The following is a 15,471-nucleotide window of genomic DNA, read 5'->3' on the forward strand; positions in this document are numbered from 1 at the left end:
GAGCTAACAGAACAGGAGGGACTGTGGTGGTGGCTGCAGGGTGATTGGGTGGTTGGTGCATGGTGACAGTGGCACATGCCCTAGTGCATGGGATTAGAGGGACAGCCAGTAATCTGCTGTTTAGGCTGTATGTAGGGCAAGAGTAGCTTAGCCCAGCCACTCTTAGCATGGGTGAAGCACCGGTGTGAGAGGGAGAGGAAGTGGGCTGGTGTTACATAGCTACATTCTAATCACCCCTGGCTTTCTCTGTGCTTATCTCCCCCCCTTCCCACTTTATCCTTATATTTCTGCACAGAGTTGGCTGAGCAACTTTTTCATGACATCAATTTAAGGAGAACATTTTTCTAATTTTTTTTTCAATTTTTTAATTTTTTTTATTTTAATTTTTTTTTTTTTGGGGGGGGGGGGTCATTCACTCATTTGCTTAGGCAAGTATGAGTACATCACAACACATTTCCATTTAACCCCTAATTATTAAAAACAAAACAAAGAAACAATGGAATAGTTGCTCAAATTATCTTTTTTGTAAATCTTATAAAATGTTACAATTTCTATTACAATATTGTAATGTTAAATTGTCTATTTGGGAGGAAAATTGCTCTATAAAAATGTTTCTAAAAAAGGTTCAGCAAAAAAAAGGGACTTAAGTATGAGTATATGTGAGCACGTGTTGTAGCCCTCTGCCCCCATCCACAACAGTGGAACAGCCCTTAATAAATACATTACATTTTACTGAGGGGAGAAAAAAAATAAAGGTATAAATTTAGAAAAGTCTGATGGGTGCAGGTGGGTTTATAAGAAAAAATAAGTGCTCCCACTTACCATCACTTGAGAAGGATCTATTAAATATAAAATCTAGGCCTTAACAACCCCTTTAATACTCCATAACGTATTTAGTTGCAGTAGTGCTCCAGATTTACAACATAAGTATGTCTTAGACTACAAATATTTTATAAAGAAGTAAAAATCAGTGGGCAAAATAAATCTAATTATTTGAACCACTGACAAAACAAATGCAAAACTCTCAATAAAATGATATGCTAGATGACTCTAAAGAGAGAGTACAAATTGGCCGACTATCTCTGCAGAAGCACGGCCACATCCTGACCGAGATTACAGTAAACGAGTGCATACAGTTTGTAATCACTGTTGAACAGGGACAGTTTAGACATAGATGCACTTTCTCCTTCACTGTCTCGTTGTTCTCGTTGTTTTCTGAGCTGACAGAACACACTCCACAGAAATTCACTTTTATCTGTCAAGACTGAGAACATTTATGAATAAGAAAGCAATATTTTATTATTCATTGGCAATACTTCTTGGCTTCTGCATTTTCTGTTGCTCTGCAACACTGAAATTATTATAAAATCAAAATAAAAGTATTTTTGGTACTTGGATGTTGTGTGAGTGAGTATTTAAGCAAAATTCAGGTAATGGGTGGGGCTGAACTATTCAATCGTTCAAGCTTCAAAGACCATGAATACAGGGAGTGCAGAATTATTAGGCAAGTTGTATTTTTGAGGAATAATTTTATTATTGAACAACAACCATGTTCTCAATGAACCCAAAAAACTCATTAATATCAAAGCTGAATGTTTTTGGAAGTAGTTTTTAGTTTGTTTTTAGTTTTAGCTATTTTAGGGGGATATCTGTGTGTGCAGGTGACTATTACTGTGCATAATTATTAGGCAACTTGACAAAAAACAAATATATACCCATTTCAATTATTTATTATTACCAGTGACACCAATATAACATCTCCACATTCACAAATATACATTTCTGACATTCAAAAACAAAGCAAAAACAAATCAGCGACCAATATAGCCACCTTTCTTTGCAAGGACACTCAAAAGCCTGCCATCCATGGATTCTGTCAGTGTTTTGATCTGTTCACCATCAACATTGCGTGCAGCAGCAACCACAGCCTCCCAGACACTGTTCAGAGAGGTGTACTGTTTTCCCTCCTTGTAAATCTCACATTTGATGATGGACCACAGGTTCTCAATGGGGTTCAGATCAGGTGAACAAGGAGGCCATGTCATTAGTTTTTCTTCTTTTATACCCTTTCTTGCCAGCCACGCTGTGGAGTACTTGGACGCGTGTGATGGAGCATTGTCCTGCATGAAAATCACGTGTTTCTTGAAGGATGCAGACTTCTTCCTGTACCACTGCTTGAAGAAGGTGTCTTCCAGAAACTGGCAGTAGGACTGGGAGTTGAGCTTGACTCCATCCTCAACCCGAAAAGGCCCCACAAGCTCATCTTTGATGATACCAGCCCAAACCAGTACTCCACCTCCACCTTGCTGGCGTCTGAGTCGGACTGGAGCTCTCTGCCCTTTACCAATCCAGCCACGGGCCCATCCATCTGGCCCATCAAGACTCACTCTCATTTCATCAGTCCATAAAACCTTAGAAAAATCAGTCTTGAGATATTTCTTGGCCCAGTCTTGACGTTTCAGCTTGTGTGTCTTGTTCAGTGGTGGTCGTCTTTCAGCCTTTCTTACCTTGGCCATGTCTCTGAGTATTGCACACCTTGTGCTTTTGGGCACTCCAGTGATGTTGCAGCTCTGAAATATGGCCAAACTGGTGGCAAGTGGCATCTTGGCAGCTGCACGCTTGACTTTTCTCAGTTCATGGGCAGTTATTTTGCGCCTTGGTTTTTCCACACGCTTCTTGCGACCCTGTTGACTATTTTGAATGAAACGCTTGATTGTTCGATGATCACGCTTCAGAAGCTTTGCAGTTTTGAGACTGCTGCATCCCTCTGCAAGATATCTCACTATTTTTGACTTTTCTGAGCCTGTCAAGTCCTTCTTTTGACCCATTTTGCCAAAGGAAAGGATGTTGCCTAATAATTATGCACACCTGATATAGGGTGTTGATGTCATTAGACCACACCCCTTCTCATTACAGCGATGCACATCACCTAATATGCTTAATTGGTAGTAGGCTTTCGAGCCTATACAGCTTGGAGTAAGACAACATGCATGAAGAGGATGATGTGGACAAAATACTCATTTGCCTAATAATTCTGCACTCCCTGTATTTTTCTTTTTTGGTCTTCTGTACACAGAAGTAATCCGAGTATCTTGGAGCTTTTTGTTTGTTTTTGTTTTTTTGCTTGCACAAAATCAGATACTTGACAGCATCACAGTGATGAACATTTGTCACTTTCTTAAGACATTTTAACAAAATTTGCAATAGTTTAAAAATTAATGAGGAATAAAATTAAGTGATGGTTGCAATTATTACCTGCACAGTCAACATTAATAACAGACTTTTATAATCCATGCACTTTTTGATGAATGACGAAGCATTCTGCAAACACAACGTCCAGATAAACAGAAACAATTTTTTGAGCTATTTTTATAATTCAGGTTACTGCCTTTGCCCTTGTGTCAGTGAAGTTCATTGAAATCAAAGAAAAGAAGAGAGCAATGAGTTTATATAGTCATGGTAAAAGGAAACTTCACCCCCTTTTTATTCTATTATTTTACATATCGGGCATGAAAAATAACTCGGTCTAAATTAAATGCCCTTAAATAACTGATCACCAGCAAGCGTGAGCACCTCGCTAAGAGCAGAAGTTTTGGCAGTTTGCTCCCTGAGCCATTTGTATGTGTTAAAACAATGCCAAGGAGGAAAAACATGAGCAGTGATCTTAAATAAGTAATCATTGTTGCCCATCAATCTGGGAACGTCATTTCCAAACAATTTAAAGTCCATCATTCCAATCTTCCCAGCAAATTTAACCCAAGGTCACACTGTGAAATGCCAAAAAAAAGGAGAACGCCTCCTCTCTCTTTTTTCCAACACAGCATATCAGCACAAATGCCTCATCCCAACTGTCAAGCACAGTGGTGGAGGGGTTATCATTTGGGTTTATTTGGTACCCACAGGAGAAGATCACTTTGCAGTCAGTGAGTTTGACGAGTTCATGTGACTCTTGAATACATGAAAAACATGTGAGGCCATCTGTCGAACAGCTAAAGCTTGGCTGAAATCGGGTCATGGAACAAGGCATGGAACATCCCAAGCACATCAGTAACTCTACAATGTAATGGCTGAAAATAAGAGAATCAAGGTGTTTCGATAGTGCAGGGAAAGTCCAGACCTCAACTTGTCTCACGTGCTGTGACAGGACTTAAGTTTCACTGAACTTATAATATTGTAAAGAAAATTATTATTAAGCTGGCAAATCAAGGGTGTACTTTTCACATAGTTTCTGCATTTTGGCTTATTTTTGCTAAATAAATAGTGACACCATGTAATATTTTGTAGTTTATTTGAGATTGTATTTGCCTTATTTTAAGGCCTGTTAAAGACTACATTATTATTATTATTATTATTAGTAGTAGTAGTAGTATTATATCCTGATGCACAAAACCTTGCTTTCTTTTTACCAAAACTGTACTACTAAATCATATATAACATGGACAAATATTATATTATCATCCATAGTAGATGTCCATTATAGTGTATATTTACTTTCCTGTTGAAACAACTGAAGAAAGGTACTGCCATGCCTCAGCCTTTCATGTCATTCAAACAGGCCCCCATCTCTTCTCCCTATTTTCCAATGAGCCAAGTGGTTTATGTCAAGTGAAGTCAAGCATGGGCCAGCATATGAATCAAAATTTGTCAAGTTCATTTTTCCCCACTCTGCTCTATGAATTGATACAGCCTTACTTTTTAATATGAATCCCCAGAGAGCGCCATGTTGCTTTTAACTGACTGTAGGTTCAGCAGAGCAATCAAACCCTTTGTTTTTTCACACCATCCCACAATCCCACCTGCTTCGACGAGACGATAGAGGGCCCTTTGAAAAGAACGAGGCGGCATGATTTATTATTCTAATTAGGTGAAGTGAGACTTTTGCAAAGCCACAATTACACTAAATCGCCAAAACAGTTTTCTGGTTGGCTGGCTCCTGTTCTGTTTAGATGTTAATCAGAGGCAGCTATTGAGTTGAGGTGCAAACTGCTTGTGAGTCACACTATTGCTTGGTAATATCTTCAACAAACACACAAACAATCAGATGTTTGGAGTCCTTTACTAAATTGCAAACAGGCTTTTTGTCTTATTAAATAAAATTGTGTAAACCAGGTATGCAAGCCTGCTTCCCAACCATGTCGCCATCTAACAGAAGGCTTAACATGCAATGATACCGAGTACTGCAGTGTTTAATTCCAGGTCATTTCATAATTTCTTTGATACTCACTCACATCTGCACATCTCTTTGCTCTCACTCACTGACAATCAAGCAGCTGCAAGCTGGCATGCTCACTAAATCCTCTGCTACTACACACGAGTCACACGCCAGACATATGCAGTCGCTCTCCGCATGCATATATGAGCACGACCTGCACTAGTGCCCATTACAGAGCACGCACACACTCATGCGCACAGGCCCTCATACATGTTTACGTGGATGTAAGCACTCAGGCACAAGCAAATCCAAGTGCAGGCACAACTGAGTACTGCACTCATAGAAAAAAACACTATGCATATTATTAGAAATTAATGTGTTGGCAGAATGAACATATATACTTTTACAGACTCAGACTGACACGCAGGAAGAAATTAACCCACAACACAGAGTCCTTTTAGATCCAATCCATTCCTGTGGTTCTCATCTTCCACCCCTTCTCCCCTTTCCACTTCCTACATTCCCTACAACACCCTGAAAACACCCCAATCATCCTGCATCAACAGGCATGTGAACCTTGTGCTTGGTTCATCTCCTTCTATCGCTCTCTTTCTCCCTCACTCCCTCTCTCCCTCTCTCCGCTGCCTCCTCTATTTTCATCCGTGTGCTTCCACTCTCCTAGCTTTCGGGTAATTACCTGGCATTTGCATTGCAAAGTCCCCAATGCCGCCCTCAGCTCCTCCGCAGGTGATTGAGCTTCATTTCCCCAGCAGATAAGAGAGAGAAAGAGGGAGAGGGAGAGGAAAAGAGGATTGCGGCAGGGTGTGATGTTATTCTGGATTGCAGGATATAGGAACAATGCCCCAAATTCTTTGTTATTCTCATTGTCTGGTTCGGAGCGCACACGAAAATGTTTTTTTAAGTTTCCGCACATAAATAATCACAGTCATTACTATCGCATCACCTGGTCTGGCTGTATTTGCAGTAAAACTCTGCTTTTTGATTGCTGCAGTAACTCTGAGTGACTTTTTTTAGACTAATAGTTTAAATGGTTTTGTGCCTTTGCCTTTTTCTGTGGGTTTTTTGCAAATCACACAGCATATTAGTGCCAGAGACAGTGAAGGACACAATGATTGTTGTTGACTCCTACTTTGGGTGAACTTTCTCCCAAAGTAGAAATTTTATCTGCCCAACAGTCCTAAACTAAAGATTTAGGACTTTTTGTTTAACAGACAAAACCAACAAATTCTAGAGTAGAAATTCTGGCACAATTAATTAGTTGTCCTTGGTTATCCATCAGCTGACCAATACTTTCAACGTTTCTTTACCTCTTAGTCTCTGTCTCTTTTGTCTGTTTCACAAAACTGAAATTATGTTCAGCTTTCAATCCAAGGCATCAGCTTTCATTGCTAATGAGATGTCAGATGATTGATAAGTATGCCTTTCTTGAAGACTTCAGACTGGAATTTGCGCCTTTTTAGTCATCAAATCATCACGAATGATGTCTCCAGACATAATAAACGTGCACTAGTTGGGATTTTACATTCCCTCATCCAAGCATTTGTAAGCACACATTCTTCACTGACATATTCTTCCATGTGATTTTTCTAAAGATAGGTGACAGGTTTATAAAGCGGAAATAACCAAGAAGACCTGGTGTACGGTCTTAAAGACATTAAAGGGCATGACTTTTTCGATATTTTAGGATCGTTTATGTGGTCAGAGTTGTGTCCACGAAAACGTGGCCCATCTTCGTTTGCATTTCATTTCTCCTGCAGGGCTTAGAGCCATTTTGTTAGATATTAACTGCGAGCTCTTAATGCTGTTTCTCATCAACGTTAACCACAAACAAGCATTACTTTATATAAAATACCACAAAGAGGAAATAACCTTCCATACATCTATATTCCAACCCGCTCCACCAGTAGCACCTCCTACAGAATGAGCGCTGATTACTGGCGAGTGCTCATTTACATGCTGGACGCCGTGGATATTTATTTAAATTTAATTTCTTTCCCGCACACGGTGCTGTGCAGGCTTTTGTGCCAAAGTCATATTAACCCCTTGACTAGTTAATATGCAGTGCACGGCGTTGCCCACGCGCGATGAATATTCATATTGATGGCGTTTTCGACGACGTCTCTCCATCCCTTTCTCCCTCCCCTTTATCCCGCTATGTAACGGAACGACGTGGCGCTATGGAGGCATGCCGGAAGACTCGGGCAACCTCACAGTTACGCCCTCAAACACAAACACAGATCGTGTGGCTCCTCGTAGTTTACGTGTGCTTCGCTGTCGCTGAAACAATGAGCGATAAAACATTTGATAAAACTCAGATGCCGAGCAGAGAGGCCGCGCTGAAAGGAAGGGAGGAGAAAATGGTCGTGGCAGGTAAATAGCGCACGGTGGTGAGTTTGTACCAAGATAACAGTTGGCACGGGGGTGACACCTGGTGCTCCAGGTTACCTGTGGCACACGAGTGACATCAGAACAGCTCGTGTGAAAAATAGTGACAGAAAACAGCGTCGTTGTTAAGAAATTTTAAGTTCAGAGCAAGCAAAGTAAGATGTGCAGTTGGTACTGCTTTATAAACTAATTATTAAGTGTATAGATAGTTGAAGTACACAAGTAAGTAGCTGAAGTATACAAGGATTAAGGTGACAGCTTCCAAACAGTCGAAGCCTCTGCTCCATCTGCAGAATGCCTACCAGCTGAGAAACTTATTCTGCTGTTATTTTCCACTCTTGGTAGGAGGTGCTGATGCCCTGCATGACCACAGGTTTGAACTCGTTCCATTCTGCAGAAAAACAGGGGCAGCACAAATCAAAACAGTATTTTGCAGATTATAGTTATCAAGAAAAACCCAGTTTTCAAGTGGGTGTTAGGTTTCGTTATTTAATTTTTATTTCTTTTTTCACTTGTAAGTCCTTGACTTCATCTTGGCACAATGTAGGTGTTGGACGTTTTGTTCAGGGATCAATCCAGCCATATTAAAGGTTGAGACATATCACAACAGACACACTGGTTCGTGTTAACCGAAATTATATCCCTGCGCACTGCAGTGTGTGCAACTGATGGTAAGGGCTTGTGACTGTTTATGCAGGACAATATGGCTGTCTTATGACAGAAATTGAAAATATGATCAGATCCAGAATCACGTGAAAGTCTGTCTTGGTGGGTTTTCAACAAGTAAATCTTCCTCCACTTTTGTAACTGACCAGACCTGTTGTGTTTTCAAAACTCTGCAGCACAGTGAAAAATAGAAAAGCTTTCAAAAGTCAGGCAAAGGGATGGGTGGGTGTTTGGATTGCTCAAATTCATGGCTGTCACCCAGGAAACTAGAGTTCATGTTCTACATGAAACTCCAAGTCGTCAACTTGTTATTTTTCTATTTAACGAAGTAGTTTTAATGATTTTTATTATTATCCTTATTATTACTTTGTCACAAACCACCCTACAGGTTGTTAATTAGCCATGTTATTCTTTTTTGTCTTCATTATACCATTGTATATAGAGAGATTTATAAACACCAAAGAAATGAATAATATATATATATATATATATATACTCTTCTTCTTCTTTGCATGCAACTTATTAATTTTATGAAGCTATTAGTTACTGTTTGATGAACACTTATTTACAGAAATGAATGCCAACACATTCCAATAACTCCAAGGTGACACTGAACATAGTTTAGCAAACTGTGCTGGTAAACAACAATGGTAAATGTAACATACACGCAATGGTCATTTGCTTTAAGATAACCTACTATACACACACACACACACACACACACACACACACACACACACACACATATATATTTATATATATATAGACGCTATATAGATGTTGATAATGGTGGCAGTTTATATAGCAAGAGTTAGGCACCAGACATACATACACTACGATCATTATAGTAAGAGAAGATTATCAGATTTCGGGTTGATTGGTAGTCAAGAAAATTACTTAAGTTCAGGAAAAGCTCACTGTTTGAATTAAACCACTTTCACAATGTTAACCACGTCTTAAAAAGCCTTTCAGAAACGGGGCGGTCGTGGCTCAAGAGTTGGGAGTTCGCCTTGTAATCGAAAGGTTGCCGGTTCGAGCCCCAGCTTGGACGGTCTCGGTCGTTGTGTCCTTGGGCAAGACACTTCACCCATTGCCTACTGGTGGTGGTCAGAGGGCCCGGTGGCGCCAGTGTCCGGCAGCCTCGTCTCTGTCAGTGTGCCCCAGGGTGTCTGTGGCTACAATGTAGCTTGCCATCACCAGTGTGTGGATGACAGGCTGCGTAAAAGCGCTTTGGGGTCTTTAGGGACTAGAAAAGCGCTATACAAATATAGCACACTGAAAGCATACTTCTCCTGAAACTATATTTTTAGCTCATCCTGCCTGTGAACTTATTCCATGGCGGGGCATTTACAGTTCGTCCGTCCATCTACAATTCCCCAAGAATCGCTACTCCTCCTACAGTATTGGTCAGAATTTAATCAAACTTGCACACGTTTATCACCTAATGGGTCCTCACCCAAATTGTATTCAAGGTGAAGGTCATACTTGTCGTTTTACGGGCAATAACATGAATTGCGATGGACTGTGAGCCGGATGAGTTACAGTGTCATTGACGTTCTGGTTCCAGTCTTTTCTCCACCTGAGCTGTAAAACTCAGCACAGCATCCTGAACAGTCAGTTTTTCAGTGACGGTTTTGGAGCAGCATTAATTACGGTGGCGTAAGAACAACACCAACACATTGATTCATTCTCCATTTGGGTTTTTCCCATGGGAGCTCTAGTATACTACAACCCTTCCATCCAGGGAGGCTATGTACCGCCATATATAGTTTTAGTTTTGTTTTCCAAGCATTGCACAGTAAGTGAAGAGGCCATTTTACGATGACTAGAATGGATGCAGTATTTGTTGCTTAATTTATGTTGAATTAAATGTGTTTGAGCTGCAGGTCAGAATTATTTACTCTCTAATTTACAGTTTTTATTGGGTGGAAATAAAAATGTTAGTATTTGCTGGACTTTTGACATCACACTATGGGTTGCTGATATGGATATGATGACCAAGTAAATTGTATCCACAGAACTCTTGTGTTAGCCTAACATTTTCACAACTGTGGAGATATAAATATGGAGGTTTGGAGCTTTTTTACCTGCCCTGACATTAACTTTTCAAACCAAGTACCTCAGGATACATTTGCTGTGATACTATTTAGTAGAGTTGGAAATAAAAGTTATTTAATGTCCTTTTTTTCTACAAAATGATAATAATCAAGCATACCAACACCTGCCTTAAATGTGTCCTGAAGACGGAGCCAGTCTGCTATCAGTCTGCGATTGAATGGGGTTAAGTTAGCAATTACATGCAACCTATTTCTGATAATACAGCAATTAACTGTGATAGGTCATAGAAAATCACATATCTGTTGCTGTCTACATGGACAGAAATTAATATTTAACTATTACATTTGTGCTCAGCAACTTTCCCTTTGTTTGAGCGGTTTGGTCGAGTAACATTATCTCAAGATGGTGGTGCATGAGATCAGCCCTCTCGTTTGTTGTATTTCCATAGTAGTTTGATTTAATGAATAAAATGTCGATATTTGGTGTCACTGTACTGTATCTGTATTTTTCCCCTTACCCCTCTGTTTAGCCTGTTGAGTGAATGTGTGTGATGTAGTCTGTGGACAGTAATAAAATCTTTCAGTCAACAACAAAATCTGTAGTGGCAGCAAAAGCCTGTTGGGATATGTGGTGGGATTGTGTACAAATAGTTGTTGATTAAGTCAGGATAACACAAATCTATTTGGATCAAGTCCTCAGCTCTGTTATAGCCATCCTGGCACAGAAAATGTGACATTTAAACAACTGAATGAAATCATTTTACTACTTTTTGCTGAACTGTTCGGAATTTCATTCATTCTGTGAGTCAAACATCCCTGCCTCACCTCAGCTCGTCTTAACGTTTCATTCGCTTTTTTGTCTTTTTAATTCGGGACCGCAAGACCAGTATCAGTGTACCACCAAGGAGAATCGTGGTGTGATATGAGCATAGATAGCTCTATCCACAAAGTGCATTGTGGGACCTGGGTGTGAGCGCATAGGATGAAGCCATGCCGCAGTGTCCAGAGGCCCATCTGGGCATTATGCGCATGAAGGCTCCGCCCCGTCGTAAGTTCCTTCTCCGTCTGTTGAAGCAGCTCGGAGACACCGCATGGCAGAAATCTGTTCCTCCCCTTTCACCATGGGGGAGCAGTTTAGATGGGGTCGTTCAAGTGTGTGTATGTGTGTTGGAATAGCATGCTTCTGTGTTTGACGGTGTGAGCCATTAAGCATGAGTAATTTAAGGATTGCAAGAACAGTCTCCACATATGCCCTGTGCTGTCCCAGCCTCGTGTGTGTCCGAGCGCACGCACTCGCGTCCTGTCCACAATGAAGATCGCTAATTTTGAAAGTTACTTCTAGCCTTCCATCCTCTTTAAAGAAGCACCCCGTTTCTTGTTCAGAGGTCCTGTTGTCCTGTGTTCTCTCCCTTCCTCGCTCCAGTCTGTATAATGTACTCAGTGACCTTGGCGAGAATGATCCAGTGGCAGATTGCTACATGGTAGGGGCACAGTAGCTATTATTTTGAGTCAGTGCGGGATAGACTGCCAATATTTCTTCTAAACAGGATGGGGGAGGTCAGCTGACTAAAATCAATCTCTGCTACATGTTTCACTATAACTCTTAAAAGCAGCTTCATAGAGAAGATATATTTCTGGTGTTACACCTCTGTTGCTTCTCTTCCGTCTCTTGATGCCCTTGGGTTCCTAGTTTTGGAAAGAGCTTGGAGGGGGAGAAAGCATGCATGCGTTGAGTAAACATATAAATTAAGTATCCAAACAGGAGATAAATAAATGAGAGATTTGCTTATGGGCGGTCCTGCAGCTCACTGATTTTTACTAGAATGTCAGCGCAAGAACATAACCTGAAATCTGTCGTTTGATTCTTGTATGGTTTCCATACCACAGTCAGTCGGTGAATTGGAGACCTTCTTTACACTCTTCATGCATCTTGGTCAGTGCACTCTGGAGTAAACCCCTCTGTGACACTAGCTGTATAGAAAATCATTGGATTTGCTCTCATATATGTGTAGGGGGAGAATGAGCATTTTTCTTGGGCCACTTGGAGACTGTTGTGTTATTTTCCCATCACACCGGCTTGTGTTAGGTTTACAAGCAGGCCCAAACAGGATGCTCCTCCATCTTTGAGGAAGGGGAATAGTGGAGCTGATGCAATAATCGCAATCTTTTTCCAACCCAGAATAGTGACTGTGTGAATTGTATGTATGCATCACAATAACAAGTTGGGTTAGTTGTTTACAGGCCACAGCAGCAAAGTTTTCATTACTTACCTTTTAATGGTATTTTTTTTTATCCCCCCCTCCCCAATTTGTTCCACTCTTTCTCGCCCCTACCCACCCTCCCATACAGCAGAGGAGTAGTTGGCAGCGGTATAAAGCATCAGCCTGCTCCGACGACTCGTGCCTGAGTCCCTGCCAACCTGTGTGAAGCTAGGAAGGGGAATAGGAAAGAGGGAGGGAAGGGGACGAAAGAGAGGAAAGAGATAGAATGGATTTTTTTTTTTTGGAAGGAAGTAAACAGAGCAGCCTGGAAATCAACCTTCCAATGCCAGTTTTGGCATCCAGGGATAGAACCTCTCCGGGGTCCCTGTGAGGAGACAGGAGCGCTTGGACTTCAGTTTTACGGGTGAGAAACACGGGATCACGGGTAGAAGCGGAGGTTAACAAAGACTAAATACCCACTAAAACAAGTCAAACTGGGCTTTATTGTCCGCTAAACAACAGACAGATTGTTGTCCCCTTGACTGGTGGTAACCTTGATTCAAGCAGAGTGGCAGGGTGTCCGGGTTGGATTTTTCTGGTTCTGGTCCAGCCGCCTACAACCAACATCCTAAAAGAAACAAAAGGTGACCAACGTATTCCGCTTCCGTCCTGCTGCACTGTATAGAAGGCGCAGTGCTTTTCAGATATCCGAGAAAACAAAGACACGCAAAAAAATTACGCCCATATCTCATCCAAGTTGGGAAAAAAAGCCTTTTCATGAATGCTTCCCCCATATTCAGCCTGTTTTCTCCTTTTGTAAGCCCAGTCAGTCACCCTCCCTGCTTGTTTTTTTTTGTCGCCCTCTGTTCTTTCTTTTGCCGGCGTAGTGAGGGAGCGTAGTGAGGGTATTCAGTTCTTTCTCGGTGCCTGCGTGTGTTAGATGGGGTAATTCTGGCAGAGTGGGGTGTGGGCGCTGGTCTGGAGGGGGAGGGCGGGGGGTGCTGGACCAGGCACAGTGAAAGGAGCCAGCCTGGCACTGTCTGGACCTCTGCCAGATGCTCCCTGGGAGAAACACCCACTGCAGAGGTTGGTGTGCAGGTGATTGTGTGGCTGGTTGCGTGCATGCAGGCAGCCGCGCACATGTTTAGCAAGAAGGGAGTGAGGGATGATGGGAAGGTGGTGCGAGGAAGAGAGTGTGAAGTGAAGATGGAGAGCAGCTGACAGAGATGAGAGGGCGGGGAGATTTGGCTCTGAGTTTCCTTCTTTGGACAGTGCTGTGTTGGCATATTCTTGGCTAACTTTGTTTTTACCTCTCTCTCTCTCTCTTTTGTTTGTTTATTTGTTTGTGTGTTTGTTTTCTCTGTGTTCTCTTGGATGAAGTGCTTGGTCTTTTTATATAGCGCCCAAAGGCATGGTGGTCCGAAAGCCAAAAAGAATCCTTCACTGCCTCTCTGCTACCCTCATCTGTTGCTTCTCACTGGCTATTTACGCCTTTTATTGTTTTGGCAAGCTTGATCTCTCCTCCTCCCACTTCTCCTCCTTCTCTATCGCACACTCTTCTCCCTCTCACTCTCTCAGTTTCGCGCTCTCTTTCTCTCTCAGTCGTTTGGCAGCTACAGTACTTTTTATCGTCGTGGCCAGAAACAAAGGACAAGAGGGTGAGAGTGAGCGGAGGATAGAAACAATGCAAATTCACAGGGAAAAAAAGGAAGATATCTAATGTTCTCACACCTCCTCAAGTCACCTCCATCGGATGAGAATATTTTGCCCGTACAGGCACTCATATACTTTGACTGGAGCTAACTGTGCTCGTGAACATGACCTAGCACTGCCAAACAACCTGCTGCTGAAAGACAGCACTGTCGCACAACAGGAGGGCAAGAAGAGACCGCCTTAGGGCACCCAGGCCCCCGTGACATTTTACTTCTTTGTGCTTGTGCAGTGTGCTACTCCACAGTAAAAGACAAACATTTTTTTGTCAAGTAACAGAAGTGCCTTAGCACGCCAAGAAAGTATTATCAGCTCAAGTGTACTCTTTTATTGTGTAGTCTTCCAAACACTTAATCTTAAGGGCCCAAGCATTCAGAAACTGTTTCTTTTCTGTGCTCTGCTGTCTGGGTTTGGAACAATTTCTGGAAGCCTAAACTGAAGGTAGCTGCTGTTCTTTGGCCTTTTATCGCACAGGGAGATCATCCCATCTAGGAAATGAACTATTATGTCCGTATCAGATTAGAGATTGTTTTTATTCAGGTCAGTGTTGCACATAACATTTCTGAGCAGCCAGAAAGTAATCGCACATTGAACTCAGCGCAAGCGTCCATTATTGGGATGTGCCTAAGCTCTTAGTGTACCCCGTGGCCTGTTTATCTGTAGACTAATATTAGTGGTTGCAGTACAAACCAGCCTTGCTTAGTGGAGATTTGCACGCTAAGTCACCTCAGTCTTCTTAAACCCTAATCCCCCTCACACATCTGCGAGCTACACACTCACACACACACTTCCTTTTTAGCACTCTAATTCCACTCAGCACAGCAGTTGGCAGTAGAGTGCTACCTCTCAGCACTCCAGTTTGTTTTACTTATTGGGTATTTTTAACATGATGAAGATTAGGGTGGCATTGAGTCTACTTGCAGTGCTCTTCCCCACATGTGAGGTTATACAGGCTCACGCCCTTGAAGTGTAGTCATCTTTTTTGCTTTGTGGATGCCCAGTGGTGCCGAGCTGAACACTAAACGCGCTCTCATTCCACATAAAGTGAAATAAGAGGGAGAGAGAGATCAGACAAAACTGCTGCTTTGTGTTTAATTGTGTGTATTGAGGAGAGGACAGCAGGGATAGAATAGCAGTCAAAGCTGTGTAATCCCTTAAATGTCTTTCCTGCACAGAAGCCTCTGGCTTTGATTTGCGGGCCCGGGGCAGCCTGTAACCAAGTAAAGACTTGTGAGGCCAAATCGAGGCGCCTAATAGGCCTCTTTGCTCTCGTATTGTA

General features: G+C 41.9%; 1 protein-coding gene across 1 annotated transcript in view; it reads left to right on the top strand.

Moving 5' to 3' along the window:
- Positions 1 to 7,316: 7,316 nt before the first annotated feature.
- msrab (methionine sulfoxide reductase Ab) overlaps positions 7,317 to 15,471 on the top strand; it is a 39,562-nt gene continuing 31,407 nt past the window's right edge. Inside the window, exon 1 of the mRNA XM_084913881.1 lies at positions 7,317 to 7,543. Coding sequence (XP_084770007.1) covers positions 7,351 to 7,543 — 193 coding nt within the window. The 5' untranslated portion in view covers positions 7,317 to 7,350. The remainder of the gene's footprint in view (positions 7,544 to 15,471) is intronic.

Source organism: Perissodus microlepis, chromosome 19 (genome assembly GCF_051167445.1).
Source record: "Perissodus microlepis isolate ML-2025 ecotype Zambia chromosome 19, ASM5116744v1, whole genome shotgun sequence".
Lineage (NCBI taxonomy): Eukaryota > Metazoa > Chordata > Actinopteri > Cichliformes > Cichlidae > Perissodus > Perissodus microlepis.